Source organism: Bos taurus, chromosome 11 (genome assembly GCF_002263795.3).
Source record: "Bos taurus isolate L1 Dominette 01449 registration number 42190680 breed Hereford chromosome 11, ARS-UCD2.0, whole genome shotgun sequence".
Classification (NCBI taxonomy): Eukaryota; Metazoa; Chordata; class Mammalia; order Artiodactyla; family Bovidae; genus Bos; species Bos taurus.
In genome coordinates, this window is record NC_037338.1 from 100,410,491 (window position 1) to 100,429,449 (window position 18,959).

Genomic DNA, 18,959 nt, shown 5'->3' on the forward strand with positions numbered 1-18,959 from the left:
GAAGCAGCTGGTGATGCTGGAACAAATATGGCCGCCCCGGCGCCCGTTGGCCTCTCGGGCTCCCGCAGTCCTCGGCTAGCCTCCGGCCTCCGGCTGTTCCCGCTGTTGGGGCTGCTGCAGCTGCTGGCCGAGCCCGGCCTGGGCCGCGTCCACCACCTGGCGCTCAAGGTAAGGGCGACCAGGGCCTTGCAAGACCAGGGCGGGGGACAGAGGCCGAGGCCGCTCCCTGATGCCGAGGGGCAACTTTTGGCCCAGGGGAAGCGGGGGTCGGGGGGTTGTCTATGAGCGATTGGATTCCCGCCTCTATTCCCAGTCGCGGCCTCCCTCTCATAGGGGTCTGTTGGGAACTGTGGGAATGGCGGGAGTCCTCGGTCGGTCTGGAAAGGGTAGGAAGATTCGAACTAAGAGAGGGAAAGGGGCCGAACTGCGGTGTAACCCCGAAGGACTTTCAGGGGGCTGTGCTTGCAGTCCTGTTGGCTTCCCTGACTTCCTTGCCTAGAGCAACTTGATCTTCCTCCTCCCTTTCATCTCCAACTTCTACCCCCGACTTCGCTCGTCCGCCGTCTCCTTTGGTCCATCCCCCTGGTGCCTGGCAGTTGGAAGGTGCGCGGCAGTTGGAAGGTGCGCGGAACCTTTGCCTCAGTTTCCCTGGTGGGCGTGGCGGTCTCTGGCCTGAGCAAAGTGAGCATCTCCAGGAGGAATTTCAAATCTCGCTTGAAATCCGTTACCGGAAATTTAAGCCCAGCAATGAAAATATGTTTTTGATTAGAGGCCCTTTTTATCCCTCGCTTCTGTCATTGTCTGTCTAGGGAAGAAATTTACGATAGGCCTAGACTGAACCCTTTGTATCCTGCTTTTTAATTCAAAACATGCCTCCAGGCGATTTAGCTGGTTAATATATGACACCAGGAAAAATAAATCGTTGTGACCCCAAACCTTGTACATAATTTTCATTCTGTAAGGTATTCTTAGCAGAATGAGGTTTCAGCAGTGAGAAAGTTTATCTTATTAAAACCCAGTACATTAACAAAGCAATGTATTTTGTGACTATAGTTTAAAGAATACAGAATCTGGATTAAAAAAACCTGACTAGACCCATACTGTTATTTGTAAACAATAAATATCCTGATTAAAATGGTTGTCAACTGCAGGGAGAGAAGTGAGTCTTGGCTCCTTTTGAGAATATGCTGAAAGATATTGAATCTCTTCCCAGAAAATGCAGGTAGAAATGTAGGCAAAACTTCTTGGAATTTATAGGGCTTTGTAATCCCGCCAAAGCTTATCCATAGGTCTTAGTCCCCAGGCCTGTGACTCCAAGTGATGAACTCCTAAAATTCTTTCACTTTATAATTTAGAATCTTGAGTCTTAGGTGAAATCATGTAACTGAGTTTTTGTAGCTTATAAATTAGAGAACAAAACTAATACTGAACCTTGAACGCACTGAACCATGTCTCTTGGCTTTAGGCATGTCTAGAATTAAAATGTCAGATGGCCAGCATCATTAGGTAAATATTAACAATATAGAAGGAAAAATATACTACCCTCAATGGGAGAAGCAACCTGAGTTGGTGTAATTCTGGTGATTGATTTCTCCATATTGTGCTACATTGCTTCAGTTCAGTTCAGTTCAGTTGCTCAGTCGTGTCCGACTCTTTGCAGCCCCATGAATTGCAGCATGCCAGGCCTCCCTGTCTGTCACCAACTCCCAGAGTTCACTCAGACTCACATCCATCAAGTTGGTGATGCCATCCAGCCATCTCATCCTCTGTCGTCCCCTTTTCCTCCTGCCCCCAATCCCTCCCAGCATCAGAGTCTTTTCCAATGAGTCAACTCTTCGCATGAGGTGGCCAAAGTACTGGAGTTTCAGCTTTAGCATCATTCCTTCCAGAGAAATCCCAGGGCTGATCTCCTTCAGAATGGACTGGCTGGATCTCCTTGCAGTCCAGGGGACTCTCAAGAGTCTTCTCCAACACCACAGTTCAAAAGCATCAATTCTTCGGCGCTCAGCCTTCTTCACAGTCCAACTCTCACATCCATACATGACCACTGGAAAAACCATAGCCTTGACTAGACGGACCTTTGTTGGCAAAGTAATGTCTCTGCTTTTGAATATGCTGTCTAGGTTGGTCATAACTTTACTTCCAAGGAGTAAGCTACATTGCTTAATGTTTTTCATCTTTGTTTTCTCAAATACTAGGTGCCTGTTCCATAATCAGTATTGTACTTGTTTCTCGCCTCTTAAACAGTCTGACATTTTGCCCAAGAAAGTGAAGTCACCTGAAGGGAGCCTGTCAGAGCAGCAACGTTAGATTGTCTTATTTTGCTTGAGATTGAGAGAGAGAATTTCAGCCACACACCAGAATGGAAAGAATAGTATAGTGAATTCCCATGTAGCTGTAACCATTAACCAATGGCTAATTCTGCTCTATCCCCACATGCGTCCCTGCTCAGGTGCATTCTTTATTTTTTAACTAGAAAACAAATCTTTTTTTCTGTTTAATGTGTTTACTTATGTGGCTGCCTCTGGTCTTAGTTGAAGCAAGTGGGGTCTCAGTTCCCCAACCATGATCGAACCGACATCCCCTGCACTGCAAGGCAGAGTTTCAACCGCCAGGTCACCAGAGACGTCCCCCTTTCATTCTTTATTCCGTTTCCTCATTCCATGTTACGTTTCCCATTATTCTTCTAGTCTTCTCAAATTCCTTGTCTTTTGTTTTTTAGATTCCTTAACTTTTGGAAACTCTTGAGGCATAGTTTGTATACATTAAAATCCATACATTGTAAACGCACAATTCAGTGCTTGTTGGTAAATTGACTGAGTTATGCAGCTGTCACCACAATCCAGCCATAGAACATTTCCATCACCCGTGTAAGAGCTCTTTTGTTGGTTTACAGTTAATTCCTAGTCCGACCTCCAGCCCCAGACAACCACTAATCTACTTTCTGTCTCTATAGATTTGCCCTTTCTGAGTGTTTCAAATAAATGGAGTCACACAGTATATGGTCCTTTTTGTCTGGCTTCTTTTACTTATGTTATTGAGGTTCATCCATGTTGTACTGTGTATTAGCAATTCATTCCTTTTAATGGCCAAATAGTTTCATTGTATGAATATATCACCTATGCTCAGCCATTTACTAGGACATTTGAAGTTTGGGTTTCCATTTTTGGCTGTTGTGAGTAATATTGCTGCAAACATTTACATGCAAGTCTTTGGGAAACATGTTTTCGTTTTGGGGGGTTGATAGCTAGGAGTGGAGTAGAATTGTTGGGTCATATGGTAGATAGCTTCCCGGGTGGCTCAGATGGTAAAGAATCCACCTGCCAATGCAGGAGACACAAGAGATGTGGATTCGATCCCTGGGTTGGGAAGATCCCCTGGGGTAAGAAATGGCAACCTGTTCCAGTATTCTTTGGGCTTCTCTGGTGGCTCAGAAGGTAAAGAATCTGCCTGCAATGCAGGAGATTGGAGTTCAGTCCTTGGGTTGGGAAGATCCCCTGGAGAAAGTAATGGCTACCTGCTCCAGTATTCCTGCCTGGAAAATCCCATGGACAGAGGAGCCTGGCGTGCTACAATCCATGGGGACACAGAAGAGTCAGACACAACTGAGCGAATAACACTTTCACTTTTTTTTTCATGGTAGATCTATATTTAACTTTTTAGGAAACTGCCAAAGTACTTTCTAAAGCAACAGTACCATTTTGCAGTCCTACCAGCAATTTGTGAGGGTTCTGCTTTCAACATATATGCCAACATTTGTCCTTCTCATATTATTTTCGAGTCAATCAAAGTCATCATATTGTTTGATCCTTAAAATCCATAAATGTTTCAGTATATATTTCAGTATGTACCTATAAGAAATAGGGACTCTTAAAAACGTAACTGCAGTATCAGATGACACCCTTATGGTTTCAGCCATAAGGCTTTCAGGCGAAGAGGAACTAAAGAGCCTCTTGATGAAGGTGAAAGAGGAGCGTGAAAAAGCTGGCTTAAAACTCAACATTCAAAAACTAAGTACTTTCGGTCCCATCACTTCCTGGCAAATAGTTGTGGAAAAAATGGAAACAGTGACAGATTTTTTCTTGGGCTCCAAAATCACTGCAAATGGTGACTGCAGCCATGAAATTAAGAGACACTTGCTCCTTGGAAGAAAAGCTATGACCAACCTAGACAGCATATTAAAAAGCAGCGACGTTACTTTGCCAACAAAGGTCTGTCTAGTCAAAGCTGTGGTTTTTCTAGTAGTCGTGTATGGATGTGAGAGTTGGACCATAAAGAAGGCTGAGCACTGAAGAATTGATCCTTTTGAATGGTGTTGGAGAAGACTCTTGAGAGTCCCTTGGACTGCAAGGAGATCAAACCAGTCAATCCTAAGGAAATCAATCCTGAATATTCATTGGAGGGACTGATGCTGAGGCTGAAGCTCCACTTTGGCCACTTGATGAGAAGAACTGACTTACTGGAGAAGATGCTGATACTAGGAAAGACTGAAGGCAGGAGGAGAAGGGGATGACAGAGGATGAGATGGTTGGATGGCATCACTGACTCAATGGACACCAGTTTGAGCAAGCTCTGGGAGATGGTGAAGGACAGGGAAGCCTGGTGTGCTGCAGTCCATGGGATCGCAAAGAATTAGACATGACTGAGTGACTGAACAACAACGACAACAATGTCATTTTAACAGAAAGAAAGATAATGTTTAATATCATGAAATACCAAATCAGGTTCAGATTTCCATTGGTCATAAATGGATTTAAACTTTTTAAAAATCAGAATCGAAATAGTGTCCTCACATTATGATTGGTTAATATACCTCTTTGTCTGTGTTGATCTGCGGGGGTGGGGGGGGGTGCGGCTCACTCCTTCCAGCTCCCCTGTCCTGGATTTTGTTGATTATTTCCTTGTAGTGTAGTTTAGTATGTTCATCTATGCTTCCGTCCTGTGTGGCCTAGATTTGCTGGATTATGTGTGTTTAAGAAAAACTAGAAATCCAAGCTTTCAAGTGAAACTAGCTAGCTCAAACTCAAATTTAAAAACAAAAACAAAGCACTGTGTTGGCCACATGTAGCACATTTGTGGGCCAGCATAGTCAGTGGACCGCCAGTTGAGGAGCTGTTTAAATAAAGAAGTGGCCAGGTAGGTGACCATAAGCTAGCTCAGTTAAATGTTACTCTGTTTTCTAAAATTCAGTTTGTGAGAAAAACTAAATTGACGTATCATTACCCCACTTGCTTTATATTTGAAAGCAGTCTAAAATGTGAAGTTACTGAGGAACATAAACCATTTTTTATATTCCAATATTTAGTGAAAAGTTTAAAACAACTTTCTAAAATAAGGGGGAAAAGGAGAAACATATAGTAATTGTCTATAAGGGTTATGGGAATTTTTTTTTTTTAGTTTTGTCTCCAGATCTACCCTTTCTTCTGAGCTCTGGACAAGTGTATCCAGTTTTCTAACCTCCATTTCCACTTAAGTGGCTCATAATCATCTCTGTATGTTAGAAACATCCTCACCCTTCACCCCTGATTTGTACGTACTCTTTCTCCAGTTTTTCTTTTCTTAGTAACTGGGACCACCAGCTGCTCATTTTCTTAAGTCAGAAATCTTTTATTCTTATCTTCTCATCACATTCATAGATTTGTGTTCTAAATACAAAGCTCTCCAATCCATTCACTGCTGACATCCCCACTCTGACTGTTAGGTCTAGGCCATCCTTGGACCAGGGAGGTCTCCTCATACCCATTTTCCTAGCATTATCTTAGTTCCTATTTTGTTTTGTAGCCTTATCTTCCTAAAAGCCAAAGCTAATCGTGATTTTCCCCTTAAGCCCATTGGTGGCACCCTGTGCCCCTGAGGGGGAACTCTCAGTCCTCCGACTGCCAGTCTGTGTGCCAGTCTCCTCTCTGCTGTCATTGCTCTGCCTTTCTTTAGTTTCTTAGTTCATACGTGTGCAGTTTGGTGAATTTTTTAAATTTCTGAATATACCCAGGTAACCAGCACCCAGGTCAAGAAGAAGGACTTTACTAATACCCCAGAAGCCCCCTTGATTGTCTCTCCCAGTCACTAAAAGTCTTATAATACCCAGCACACATCAAAACAGGAGGAGGAGCAAGGTCTTATCCTGCTCAGTTTTGAACCATAATGCCATGTGACTCTGTAGTGGGGATCAGGCAGATCTATGGGGCAGAATGGGAAGCGCGGATGAGAGACTCATCCTAGTGCAAACTTGATGTGCAGCAGAGGGGGCACCGTAGGGCAGTGAAAGTTAGGACAGATCGCTCTGGAGTGGCCTCAGGACACCTCGCTGGTCTCCATGGGAGTAGGGTTGGGGGAAGAGATGCTATCCCACAAACAAAATATATTCGAGGTGAATTACAGACTAAATGTGAAAACAGAACTCTCAAACTTCTAGAATAACATATCGTGAATATTTTGGGGCTTCCCTGATAGCTCAGTTGGTAAAGAATCCACCTGCAATGCAGGAGACCCCGGTTCAATTCCTGGAAGGGAAGATTCTCTGGAGAAGGGATAGCCACCCACTCCAGTATTCTTGGGCTTCCCTTGTGGCTCAGCTGGTAAAGAATTCATCTGCAATGTGGAAGACCTGGGTTTGATCCCTGGGTTGGGAAGATCCCCTGGAGAAGGGAAAAGCTACCCACTCCAGTATTCTGGCCTGGAGAATTCCATGGACTATACATGGGTCGCAAAGAGGCGGACACAACTGACCGACTTTCACTATCACAAATATTTTAGACTTTGAGGTAGAGAAGGACGTTTTTTAAAAGACATTTAAAATTGTTATCAGGAATAAACATTGAATTTTTAAAAATTTTATTGAAATATAGTTGATTTGCAGTGTTGTGTTAACTTCTGTGAACAGCAGAGTGACTCAGTTATGTATACATATTTTCTTCTCCGTATTCTTTATCGTTGTGGTTTACCACAGGGTACTGACTACAGTTCCCTGGGTTATACAGTAGGCGCTTGTTGTTTATCCATCCTATGGTATATAATAGTTTGCATCTATTAATTCCAAACTTTCAGTACTTCCCTCCCCCACACCCCTGATAGATTTTTTTGAAGATGAAAACTGTCAGGAATAAGGATCAATAGATTTTCTCTTACAAAATATAAAAAGACTTGTATAACGAAAGATACCACAGTTTAAAAAAGAGACCGGGAAAAGATACTTGCAGCATCAAAGTCAAAATTAGTACCCAGAATATATAAAGAATTTAAGGGAAAAAATCCAAAAGGAAAATGGACATATGATGTTTATTTATTTAGTTTTCTAAATTTTTACTTTTTAGGCCACGCTGCCTGGCGTGTGGGATCTTAACTTTTCCAACCAGGGTTGGAACCTGCATTGGAAGTGCAAAGTCTTAACCACTGGACTGCTGGGGAAGTCTGACATATGATATGGGGTTTTTTTGGGCGGCGGGGGGAAAAACAATTTTATTTTTTAATTTTTTTTATGATATGTTTTTAAAAAAGCATTTTACAAAACAAAAACTCAAATGGCTAATAAACCTAGATGAGGTGCTCAAACTCATGAAGTACCAGGAAATGCAAATTGAATCATCAATATTGATTTTCCCCCAAACTGGGAAAAATGAAATGTCTAATGACATCAAGGTTCAGTAAGGATGTAAGGAAACTTTCTTATACTTTGGAAATTCATTTGTCAATTTCTACTAAAATTGAAAATGTGCACACCCTGTGTCCTAGGATTTTCCATCTAGATGTATATACCCTTAATCCCCACCCAGATAATACATAGTGTATGTGCAAGGGGGGCTTCTCTGGTGGTCCAGTGGTTGAGAATCCACCTTGCAATACAAGGAACACCAGTTGGATCCCCGATCGGGGAAAGTCCCACATGCCACGGAGCAGCTGAGCCTGTGCATCACAGCTACTGAGTGCATTCTAGAGCGCGAGAACCACAACTGCTGAGCCCACTTGCTGCAGCTGCGGAAGCCTGCATGCCCTAGAACCCATGCTCCGAAGCAAGAGAAGCCCCTGCAGGCAGGAGCCTGTGCACCGCAACTAGAGAAAGCCTGTGTGTAGCAGTGAGGACCCAGCACAGCCAAAGCATAAGAGAAATAAATACGTCTTAAAAATAGCACAGTTTAAAGAAAAAAAAAAAAAGATATGTACAAGGAATTCTCGTAACAGTGTTGTCACAGCAAATGATTGGAAATTACCTGAATGCCCAGGAATGATTGGGCTTTACCTGAATGCCCAGGTGATGCTTTGGGGAAATAGATGTACATGCGATGGAACACAAGCAGATAAAATGAGGAACCAGAGCATATTCAATGTGTCAACACAGATAGGGCCTCAAAGAATGCAATGCTGTCTGAAAAATGCACGTTGCCAGATGTGCACATACATTGTAACACAGTTTATCAAACTTTTAAAAACATCATGATACTGTATTGATGTTTATGGTTATGGATATGAACTTGGGAAGGGATGGTCGAGGGGAACAGAATTTATTCTCTTCCTGCTCCTTGCCCTCTCTCTGTTCTGATGGTTCTGAAGCAGCTTCGATGTAGACACGTCGTAATTGTGAGCAGTGGGTAGATGGATATTTGTTGTTATTCCTTTTATTTTTCTACAGTGAAGGGGATTTTGAGCCTCCTGGGGGAAAGGGCTCTCTTGTCTCGCTGACCATTGATTGTCCTTGGGGAGATTTCTGGCTTCCCTGTGGTGGAAGAAGAGGTTTCCTTATTCCTGGACTGTAAGAAGGCTGTTGGGAGACTTTTTTTTTTGAGTTGAGTCTTTTATCACTTCTCGGGCCTTAGTCATTAGTGGCATTTTGTAAATACTGGTTTATTTACATTTGAATTAAATCAAAGTTGAATGAGTGATTAGTGTGTTTGACTTTCTTGGTTCCTATTAATCTGAAATTTTGTGTCTTTTATTTGTATAGTGAAATACAGTTTACAGAGTGCCTTCTTTACGTATATCTTATTTGATGTGGTAACATGATCGCTTAAAAGGGAGTGTTGGAAATTAGGTTAGATGCTAAGTCACTTCAGTCGTGTCTGACTCTGTGTGACCCCATAGACGGCAGCCACCAGGCTCCCCCATCCCTGGGATTCTCCAGGCAGGAACACTGGAGTGGGTTGCCATTTCCTTCTCCAAGGTTAGATGAGGGTCCTGCAATTAATATATTGCTGGCAAATAATAATTGTTGAAAATAACTATTTTTTAGTGATTATAGGTTAGTACATGGTCTTTGTTAGGAATTTAGAAAATACAGATTCCTAACAAAGACCATGTACTAATTTATTTCCCATGTTAGCAAGGTAATGCTCAAAATCCTTCAAGCTAGGCTTTGGCAGTTCATAAACTGAGAAATTCCAGATGTACAAGCTGGATTTAGAAAAGGGAGAGGAACCAGAGATCAAATTGCCAGTGTTCTTTGGATTATAGAGAAAGCAAGGGAATTCCAAAAGAAATCTGCTTCATTGACTACACTAAAGCCTTTGTGTGGATCACAGTAAACTGGAAAACTCTTCCAGAGATAGGAACACCAGACCACCTTACCTATGTCCTGAGAAACGTGTAGGCAGGACAAGAAGCAACAGAACCTTACATGGAACAACTGACTGGTTCAGAATTGGGAAAGGAGTACGTCAAGGCTGTATATTGTCACTCTGCTTATTTAATCTCTATACAGAGTATATCATGCGAAATGCTGGACTGAATGCCTCTCAAGCTGGAATCAAGATTGCTGGGAGAAATATCTACAACCTCAGATATGCAGATGATACCACTCTAATGGCAGAAAGCAAAGAGGAACTAAAGAACCTCTTGATGAGGGTGAAAGAGGAGAGTGAAAAAGCTGGCTTAAAACTCAACATTCAATAAACTCAGATTATGGCTTCTGGTCACATCACTTCATGGCAAGCAGATGAGGAAAAGTGGAAACAGTGACAGATTTTATATTCTTGGGCTCCAAAATCACTGTGGACGGTGACTGCCACCATGAAATTAAAAGACATTTGCTACTTGGAAGAAAAGCTATGACAAACCTAGATAGTATATTAGAAAACAGAGACATAGCTTTGCCAACAAAGGTCTGTACAGTCAAAGCTGTGGTTTTTCCTGTAGTTGTGTATGGATGTGGGAGTTAGACCATGAGGAAGGCAGAGCACCGAAGAACTGATGCTTTTGAAGTGTGGTCCCTTGGACAGCAAGATCAAACCAGTCTACAAGCCTAAAGAAAATCAGTCCTGAATATTCATGTATTCATTGGAAGGCCTGATGCTGAAGCTCCGGTACTTTGGCAACTTGATGCAAAGAGCCAACTCATTTGCAAAGACCCTGATGCTGGGAAAGATTGAGGGCAGGAGGAGAAGGGGATGATGGAAGATGAGATGGTTGGATGGCATCATCAACTCAATGGGCATGAGTTTGAGGCAACTCTGGTAGATGGCGAAGGACAGGGAAGCCTGGTGTGCTGCAGTCCTTGGGGTTGCAAAGAGTCAGATGTGACTGAGCGACTGAACAACAAAGTGAAAGAAACAATGAACAGAATTTTAAAATACAAACGGAAAACAAACACTAGCAAAAATAATGGTGTGGATTTGGGGAAGAACCAAATCCAAGTTTTAGAAAAATACTTAGCCTAGTGTTTTGTATTTAGGATCTATGTGATAACTGAACATTTGGGCAGATAATTCCCAATATGAAACTCATGACTTTACACAACGTGAAGTGCCTTTGTGGAACCTCAGCTTTGGGAGTATCCACTGATCCCATTGTTCTCTTGGACTTAAAATTTGTGGACTGAGCTGAGATTGGAGTCACAACTCTGAGACAGTTTCAAGTAATGGGCAGGTGTCTCTTGTTGTTCTTCGGGGGGAGGAGCCAAGTGTATTCTTGGAGCAGCTTTGGCTACTTCCCCCTCACCACCCCCCTCCCTGTTTTGAGTGCCTGCTGGATGCCAGGCCTTGTACTTGAAGGAAGGATAGGAGGATGACTAAAACATTGTTCTTCCTTCCCTGGAATTCACGTTCCAGCAGGCCATCGAGTCTGCCCCCGGGACCCTTCCAAATGCACTGGACTGAATCGAATCTATTGTGTGTTTCCCTCTGCAAAATTGTTGCTGTCATATGAATTTCTGATGAGTCTTCTTCAGCTTTTGGAGCAAGATCAAGTCCCACAGTGGTCAGTATTACTGAATATATGGAGACATTGGTTAGCTGACAAGGAACTAGATATCGCAGTTTTCCAAGCAAATGAATAGGTTTACTAATCAACTTCTCCAGATCACTAATTCTTCTACTGCACATCTTTTCAGGATGACGTGAGGCATAAGGTTCATCTGAACACCTTTGGATTCTTCAAGAATGGGTACATGAAGGTGAATGTCAGCAGCCTTTCAGTGAATGAACCTAAAGGAGCCACAGACAAGGACTTCACTGTAAGTGCCTTTCCAGGAGCAAGGGTAAACCCTTTTCTGTTGCTCAGGTAAGAGCGTCCCCCATTTTTAAACATGGAATATTAGAATATGTAGAAAGTTAAACTTGTGAGCAGACAGCAGTAGTTTTGTTTTTTAACACTGAAGTTACAATTCTTGAATAATTTCAGTTACAGCTGATCCTTCTTACAAAATACACGCTAAGAAAACCGAGAGGAAGGCCAGGCCAAAATAATCTCCTTTTCTTCTCTTGGGCTAAGAAAGGTATGGACGTCGGGGCATCAGTGGTAATTCACTTCTACCGTTTTCACCTCCTCTTAGATTGGATTCAGCCTAGACCGAACAAAGAACGATGGCTTTTCTTCGTATCTGGTGAGCATCGAGTGCGTGACCTGACGCCCCCTGCACTTGCGCCCAAGCCCTGGGTGGGAGTGCCCTGCCCCTGTCAGCGCTGCTTCCTGAGGTGGCAGCTTCGACTTCCAGGCGTCTGAGCAGCCGCAGTTGTGTCTTTTGAGTGGAGGCTGGGCCACTTACTTGCTTTGTTCATGTAAACCTTTTGTTCTTGTTGTAGTGTGACTGAATAACATGATGTGTAACTGGGTCTTCTTTCTCAGGATGAAGATGTGAATTACTGTATTTTAAAGAAGCAGTCTGCCTCTGTCACGCTTTTAATCCTAGACATCTCCAGAAGTGAGTAAGTAATGCTAAGATCCTTCAGTTCAACCCTAAAGTAAAGTTGGGGGACTTCGGTAGTTAAGCTAAGACGCGTATCATCTGCCACACGCCAAATACTTTGCCGAGTGCTGGAGATCAGGTGGAGGTGCAGTCCTGGAGGAGCTTCTAGATGAGACAGCAGCGATACCAGTGGTGGCAGCAACCTGGAGGAGCAGTAGGGCAGAGGGACGGTGGTTTGTGGGCAGGAAGGGAAGGCTTCAGAGAAGTGTTGGCGCAGCCAGCTTTCTCGTGAGGAGACTTTGCAGAGGAATAAGAAAGGGAAGTGCATTCCCAGCAAAGAGAACGTGTTGCACCGAGGCAGAGTAGCGTGCGCTAGCATGGCACGTGTTCAGTGAAGTGAGTGTGTTGTTCGCGCCAGCTAAGGGGAAGAGGGAGGTTTCTGCCTATCCCATGCTGGACGTGCTCCCCTTGACATGTGCGATAGTGCCACCTGAGGGCACGTGTCCACTCCGGCATCGAAACTTGCGGGCCCCTCCTCAGGCGGGATGGGTCTCACACAATTGGGGTCTGGTCAGCAGGGAGAGGGAGGACATGCACCTTTCATGGGCTGCGAGTCGTTTTTCTGCCCTTCGCTTGCTCCCCGAGGCCTGTTTTAACGTCTTACTGGGTTTTTTTAACCTCTTGTTCCTTTTCCCGTGTGCACAAAGTGCAGGAAAGATGGGGAAAGAATAGTCATTTCTCCTGATTCCCCACGTTAGAATACTCAGTCATTTATATTTCCTTCTAAACTTGTTTCCTAAGTCTAGAACATCTGATTTTAAAAATCCATAGTCATTTTATAATTTTATAAGCGTCCCTGTTCATTCAGCTTGATCATCATCAGTTTGTTGAACACATTACACATACTTAGGGAGGAAATATATACCTCAGAATCAAATGGTTGCTACAGACTCAAACTTTGGAGTGGGGCTGCCCCAGCTGCTGACTAGCTTGCTACTCTTGGGCAAGTTCTTTAACCTTTTAGCTTCCATTTCAGCATCTGTAAAAGGCAGATAATAGAATCTGTATCCAGTCCATCACGGACTGCATGAGATGATGGGCTTAGAGCTGGAAACAACACCTAACTGACAACACCTACCTGCCGTAAGCTTTACTTTGATCTCTTTCTCTTTTTCTTCTGTCTTACTTGAATATAGAGTGAAAATAAGATCTCCACCAGAAGCTGGTGCCCAGTTACCAAAGATCATCTTTACCAAGGATGAGAAGGTTGTTGGTCAGAGCCAGGAGCCTGGTGTTAACCCTGTCTCATCAGGCAGCCAGGCTCCGAAAGAACAAGGTAACTGTAAGGTAGACACTAGCCTTTCCTTCACTACCTTGCTTCCTAGATCCATTTTTGTTCCTACTTAAAAACAAACATGATTTTATTTAGCGTTATTTTACTTTTGAGGTGATATAAAAATGCATAACAAAGAAAAATACAGGAAAGATGGAGAAAGAATAGTCATTTTTCCTTATTCTCCATGTTAGAATAATCAGTAATTTCTATTTCCTTCTAAACTTGTTTTCTAAGTCTAGAACATTTGATTTTAAAAATTAATAGTCATCTTATAATTTTATAAGATCCCTGTTCACTCAGCTTAAAAATTTTTTTATACTTATCAGATGCCCCATTAAATGGATACTATAGTTTGCTTGGCATTTTCCCTTAAAGAGACATAGTTCCATTTTGATGCTATTATAAAGCATTGGTGCATCAGACGTCTTTATTTGTAGATTTTTTTTTTTTTCATATGTAGAACGTTTTTTTTTAGGCTGAGTTCCAGGAACTGGAATTTCTGGTTCAAAAGATATGAATACTTTTGGGAACATTGATACATATTTTCATTCCTTTCCACATGAGTTGTGTGAATTTATACTCCTTTTAGGAAATATATAATCATAGCACCCACATCACCAAGTCCTAGCCAGCAGTGGGTTTTTGGTTGTGTTTGTTTTTTAAATCCTAAAGTGAAAGGCAAAGGGGTGTCCTTGGTTTTGAAGTCACTCTTACCACTGAGATCGCACTTTTTCTCCCTATGTTGATTTACCAGTTTAGATTTATCACCTCTTTTATTGACCATCAGGTTTATCTAGTAATTTATATGAGGTCTTTAAAGATAACTTTATTAGTTACAGTATTATTTATGTATTATTTTCTCAGTTTGTCAACGTTCTAACACACACTAAAAGACGTGCAGAGTGTTCCACGTGTGTGATGGTGCGGCTCCATGTATGTGCACCGTCTTCTCCTCGTCTAGGTTCCTTGAGCTCACGTGACCATTCCCTAGGCAGAACATTTTCGTCCTTCTTTTTATTCTGAAACTCTCTCCCTTCCTATATAGTTTGAGAGTTTCTTCCTCAGAAAGAACGACTTAAGTAAAAATAAGACACAGAGGCCCTCTCTTTTCATTGAAAGAAATCATTAGCAATCTTTACACTCCTTGCTGTGAGAAAAAAGTATGCTTTATGCTAGTAATATTTGCTGTTTTTTCTACATATGTAAATAAATCTCATACGTATATATTTTAAACAGTGATCTGGTTTCAAGTGTCATTACTTAGAAAAAAAGAAAGTCATTCCATGTGGTGTCTTTGGCAGTTACATGCACTAGGTTATTTAGAGACGATTTCCTTCGTTGATGCTGAGTGTTGCCATTTATTAAATTGTGTTCGTAATAGAACATGTCCAATTTGCGGCTTCTACAGCTCAAGAGTGTTTGGGGTTTTGAGGAATTGCAAGTTTGTAAGATGGCATGTGGCCTCACCATTTTGTTTATTTGTTTGAATTATTTGATGTTAGATGAGCTAGAGTCTCATAAAGTGATACCGTACTATACTTATGAGCTGAATCATGCAATAATATCTTTTAAATGATTCTTCTTTTAGAAAGTGGAAAGTCTAAAAGAAGTACCGTGGATTCAAAGGTAAGAACTAACCCCAACCTGTGCGCTCTCAGCTTTTCCAGGTGTGTGTGCTCACGCGCATGTAGGACTGTCCTTGTGCATATGTATACACACACACACACACATCTGCATGCTCAGTCTGCAGGCGGTTGCCTTCTGTTTGGGGAGAGAACTTGGATGCTCTGAAATAATTTCAGAGTAAGACTGAGTGCTGAGTTACACAGCCCTTATGTGATAGAAGCTCAGATGGTGAGGGGAGAGGGAAGTGGGGTATCTGAGAGTCGCCTGGAGGGAGATGTCACTGGGGCTTGAAGTGTGGTGGATTGTTTGGGGAAGAAGATGAGAAGAAAGGGGCTGAAGACCATCATGAGCAAAGACTGGAAGTGGACATGAGCACTGACGAGTGCTGGGCACTGGCCTGCCGAAAGTAAAACATAACATATATTTGGGACCAGAGAGAGGTATCTTAGATTATAGAGGGCCAAAAAATTGAAAATATCGATGCACAGAAAACAGGAAGTCATCGTGTGTCCTTGGTCAGGATGGAACGTGATACCGAACATGTTAAGGGAAAGTCGTTGTTCAGAAGGAGCGTGCAGGGTGGCGGTGGTGAGGGGGCCGGGGACCTGAGAGGGACCAGGAGGAGTGCCGTCGTAACCGTGCAGGTTTCGGGTGTTGAGCATCTGAGCCAGAGCCGAGCTTCGGAATGTGGAGGAAGTGAGCAGCAGGCTGGGAGGCCAGGGCGGCGGGGAGCGGGGAGAAGAGGGGGTTGCTTTCCTGCCCCCAGCGAGGTGGGGAACAGAAATAACAGAAAGACACGTGGGAAAGTTTTAGTTTGGGTTATCTTAATATTTGAGTGATGGAGCATCCAGATGGCAGGGTTTCACTGTAACAGCTTTATTGAAGTAAGATTGATAGACTACAAACTGTGCGTAATTGAAGTGGCAGTTGAGTAAGTTCTGACTTGACGTGCACCTGTGAAACCAGCACCACAGCGTATCCGTCCCCTCCTGTCCTGAGGTGCCGCTGACCTGTCCCTAGGTGCTCTCGTGGAGTGTGAGTCTCTGAGGTTCCTGTGTCGTCGCACGTCTCAGTAGTCCTCTCTGTTACTTGGCTGTAGTCCGCTGCGCCCGCGGCAGCATGTCGGTCGTTTGACGTTGGGCGTGGAGGCGTGGCCTGGGTTGGCGTCCGTTGTCTTACTAAAGCTGTAAGACTGGAGAGGTGCTCAGCGGGGAGCAGGGGGCTGTTGGGGCGACAGGAGACGTAGCTGAGAAAAGGAAACGGGTAAAGGTTTACCTTTTTTTGTAAAACAGGATTTCATTCATATTGAAAAGATGGTGAATTTCTTTTCCATTGAGCTTTTGAAGACCAGCGAATCTAGGATTTTAGAAAAAAATGTTTTGGAGCTTTTAAATTTTTATTTTTACTAGCATGTTTTTTTGGATGGTCTCATCTAAAATAGGTTGTTAATGTCTTTTTTAGGCAACAGGAGAGAAATCCTTTTCTGTTCATAATAATGATGGGGCGGTTTCATTCCAGGTACGTAATCTCTTTGAGTCAAGCTTTGTAGAATTTATCTCTGCCATGTAAAAGGGTGAATTTTTAAAGAAACTTTCAATTTAGGAATAACAACTTACATAGGCTGTGTGCCAGTCATTTGAATATAGGAACTCTCTCCGTAACAAACCTCCAAGGTGGATATTGTTACCCGCTGCTTATCAAACCATGTTTCTCTGAGAGAGAATAACTGTGTATCCAGTGTGAGCATCAAGGCCCAGGTTCCAACCCGGTTCTCCCTGGCTGTCTCCACAACTCTGCCTGTCTAATCCCACACTGCCTCCCATTCAGAGTGTGTCAGAAACCCAGAATTCTCCACCTGAAAGGATGATTGTCATCTTTTGGATGATGTCATTTCAGAGACGAGTTCACTGAGACTTAGAGGCCTGAGTGAGCTGCTCAGCCGTCACCGTCGTTAACTGCACACGAGTGTTCATGCAGCATCACAGCCTGTGTGTGGGGTGTGGGGTAGGACATTGAATTGGATCTCAGAGCCCACATGCTAGGTGGTGACCTTGGACAACTCACTTAACCTCTGAACCTCACTCTTTAATCATCTGAAAATGGAAAATGATGACACCCATCTCACAGGGTGGTTAGGTGTATCATTTTTTAAAAATAAAAGTGCTTTGTAAAGCACTGTACAAATAGTCTCTTACCATTAACTTGTAAGAATAACTACCTCTTTTTCTAAGCAGTTTTCATTGAGGCATCATTTACTTCGAGTGAAATGCATAGCTCCTGAGTGTGTGGTTCTGTCATTTCTGACAATGGCCTGCACCCCTGCCCTTACCCGTGCTCAAGACTCTCTGTATTTGTACCACTTCTGAAAGGCCCCCGCCCCTGCATCTGCAGGTCTGAGTTCTCACCGTAGATTCTTTTGCTGCTGTAACAGTGTTGATGTTATTTAACTTTAGTAGCCATCAGTATTAACAGCTGACTTGAGAGTTTATGGGGTGCTCATCTGCTCTGAACCCTCAGCAGCTTCCCCTCTGTCTCATAGTAGAAGCCCAAGTCCTCCTGCTGGTCTCCGAGCACGCTGGTCTGGCCGCTGTCGACTCTGAGCTCAGTCCTGTCTCCTCCCCGCGCTCTGTGTGTTGCTGTGCTGCAGCCACAGCGGCCGCCGTGCTGCTCCTGGGGAAGGTGAAGCCTGGCTTCTCCTGGGGAAGGTGAAGCCTGGCTTCTGCTCCTGCAGCCCCCACTGGGGAAGAGCTCGTCCACAGAGTCTTCATGCTTACTTTCTTCCTCCTTCAAGTCTTGGCTCAAATGTCACCTTTTCAGCAAAGCTTCCTCCGGTTGCACTGTTTCAAATGCAGCCCACCCCCCACCCCCCGGCTCTACCTTTTCCCTTAATACTTCTTTCCAGCGTACAGCATACTGTATTTGTTATATTTATTGTTTCTCTGTCTTTAGAAGGTAACTATACGGGCAGGGATTTCTGTCTGCTTTCTTGCTGCTCTGTGTGAAATTCCTTATCTTGGGCCTGGCCCTAGTAGTCTTCCTATCAGTAATTACTGAGATGAATGAATGTATGAACGAATGTCAGACATCCTGCTAAGTACTCACACCTTACCTTGTCTCAGTTCATCCTCCCAGCAAGCTATGAAAGTCGGTACTTGTATTAGTCCCCTTTTACAGATGTCTCTTTTTTTCCCTTCTTTAAAATTTTGAGGTACGGTACCTATAGAAGAGTGTATCGTACTTACCTTGAGTACATGTGATTATCAGTAATCACCTTCATAGCCATCACCTGGTACAGGAACTAGACCATGCTTACCATGCCTGTGTCCCTCATGTTCTTTAGAGTGACTCCTGTCATGAAAGATGTTACCATAACCATTTCCTTGTTTTCTTCATTGTTCACCACTTGTATATGTAGCCCTAAACAGTATATTAATATTTTAGACTTGCAGTAAAATGTTCCCTAGAATTGATCAAGCAGTCACATTCTGTGATTATATATATGTGTGTATATATATAAATAACATTTTTTGATTTACATTAAGCTTCACTTGAATACATGAAATATATTGAAAAACAAAGAAAAATCTCTAAACATAGTAGATGTAGCCTCTGTTACTGTTGTCTAAAATCATACAGGTACATTTTGATGAGGAAATACTGGTCCTTTAGTTTTTCAAGTACCAGAAGAACCTCCTTTCTTTCTTAGAAGTATTTTTTACCTAAAGGGCAAAACAGTAATGTGTGGGCTTGAAAGCTAGGTAACCGCATCTTAAGTTAGCTCTGCAGACTTTGGCAAAAACCCATCACTGATGGATAGATACATGATAAGGGAAGTGTAGTAAAGTGTAGAGTCTAGGTAGTGGGTACATAGCTGTTGACCGTATAATC

At 43.0% G+C, this 18,959-nt stretch overlaps 1 protein-coding gene across 1 annotated transcript in view; it reads left to right on the top strand.

Annotated features, from left to right (window-relative positions):
* GPR107 (G protein-coupled receptor 107) overlaps positions 1-18,959 on the top strand; it is a gene marked incomplete at its 3' end in the record, with an annotated part of 52,227 nt that continues 33,268 nt past the window's right edge. The window contains 7 exon segments of the mRNA NM_001099164.1: positions 1-168; positions 11,315-11,437; positions 11,756-11,806; positions 12,049-12,128; positions 13,306-13,445; positions 15,034-15,071; positions 16,533-16,589. Coding sequence (NP_001092634.1) covers positions 28-168; positions 11,315-11,437; positions 11,756-11,806; positions 12,049-12,128; positions 13,306-13,445; positions 15,034-15,071; positions 16,533-16,589 — 630 coding nt within the window.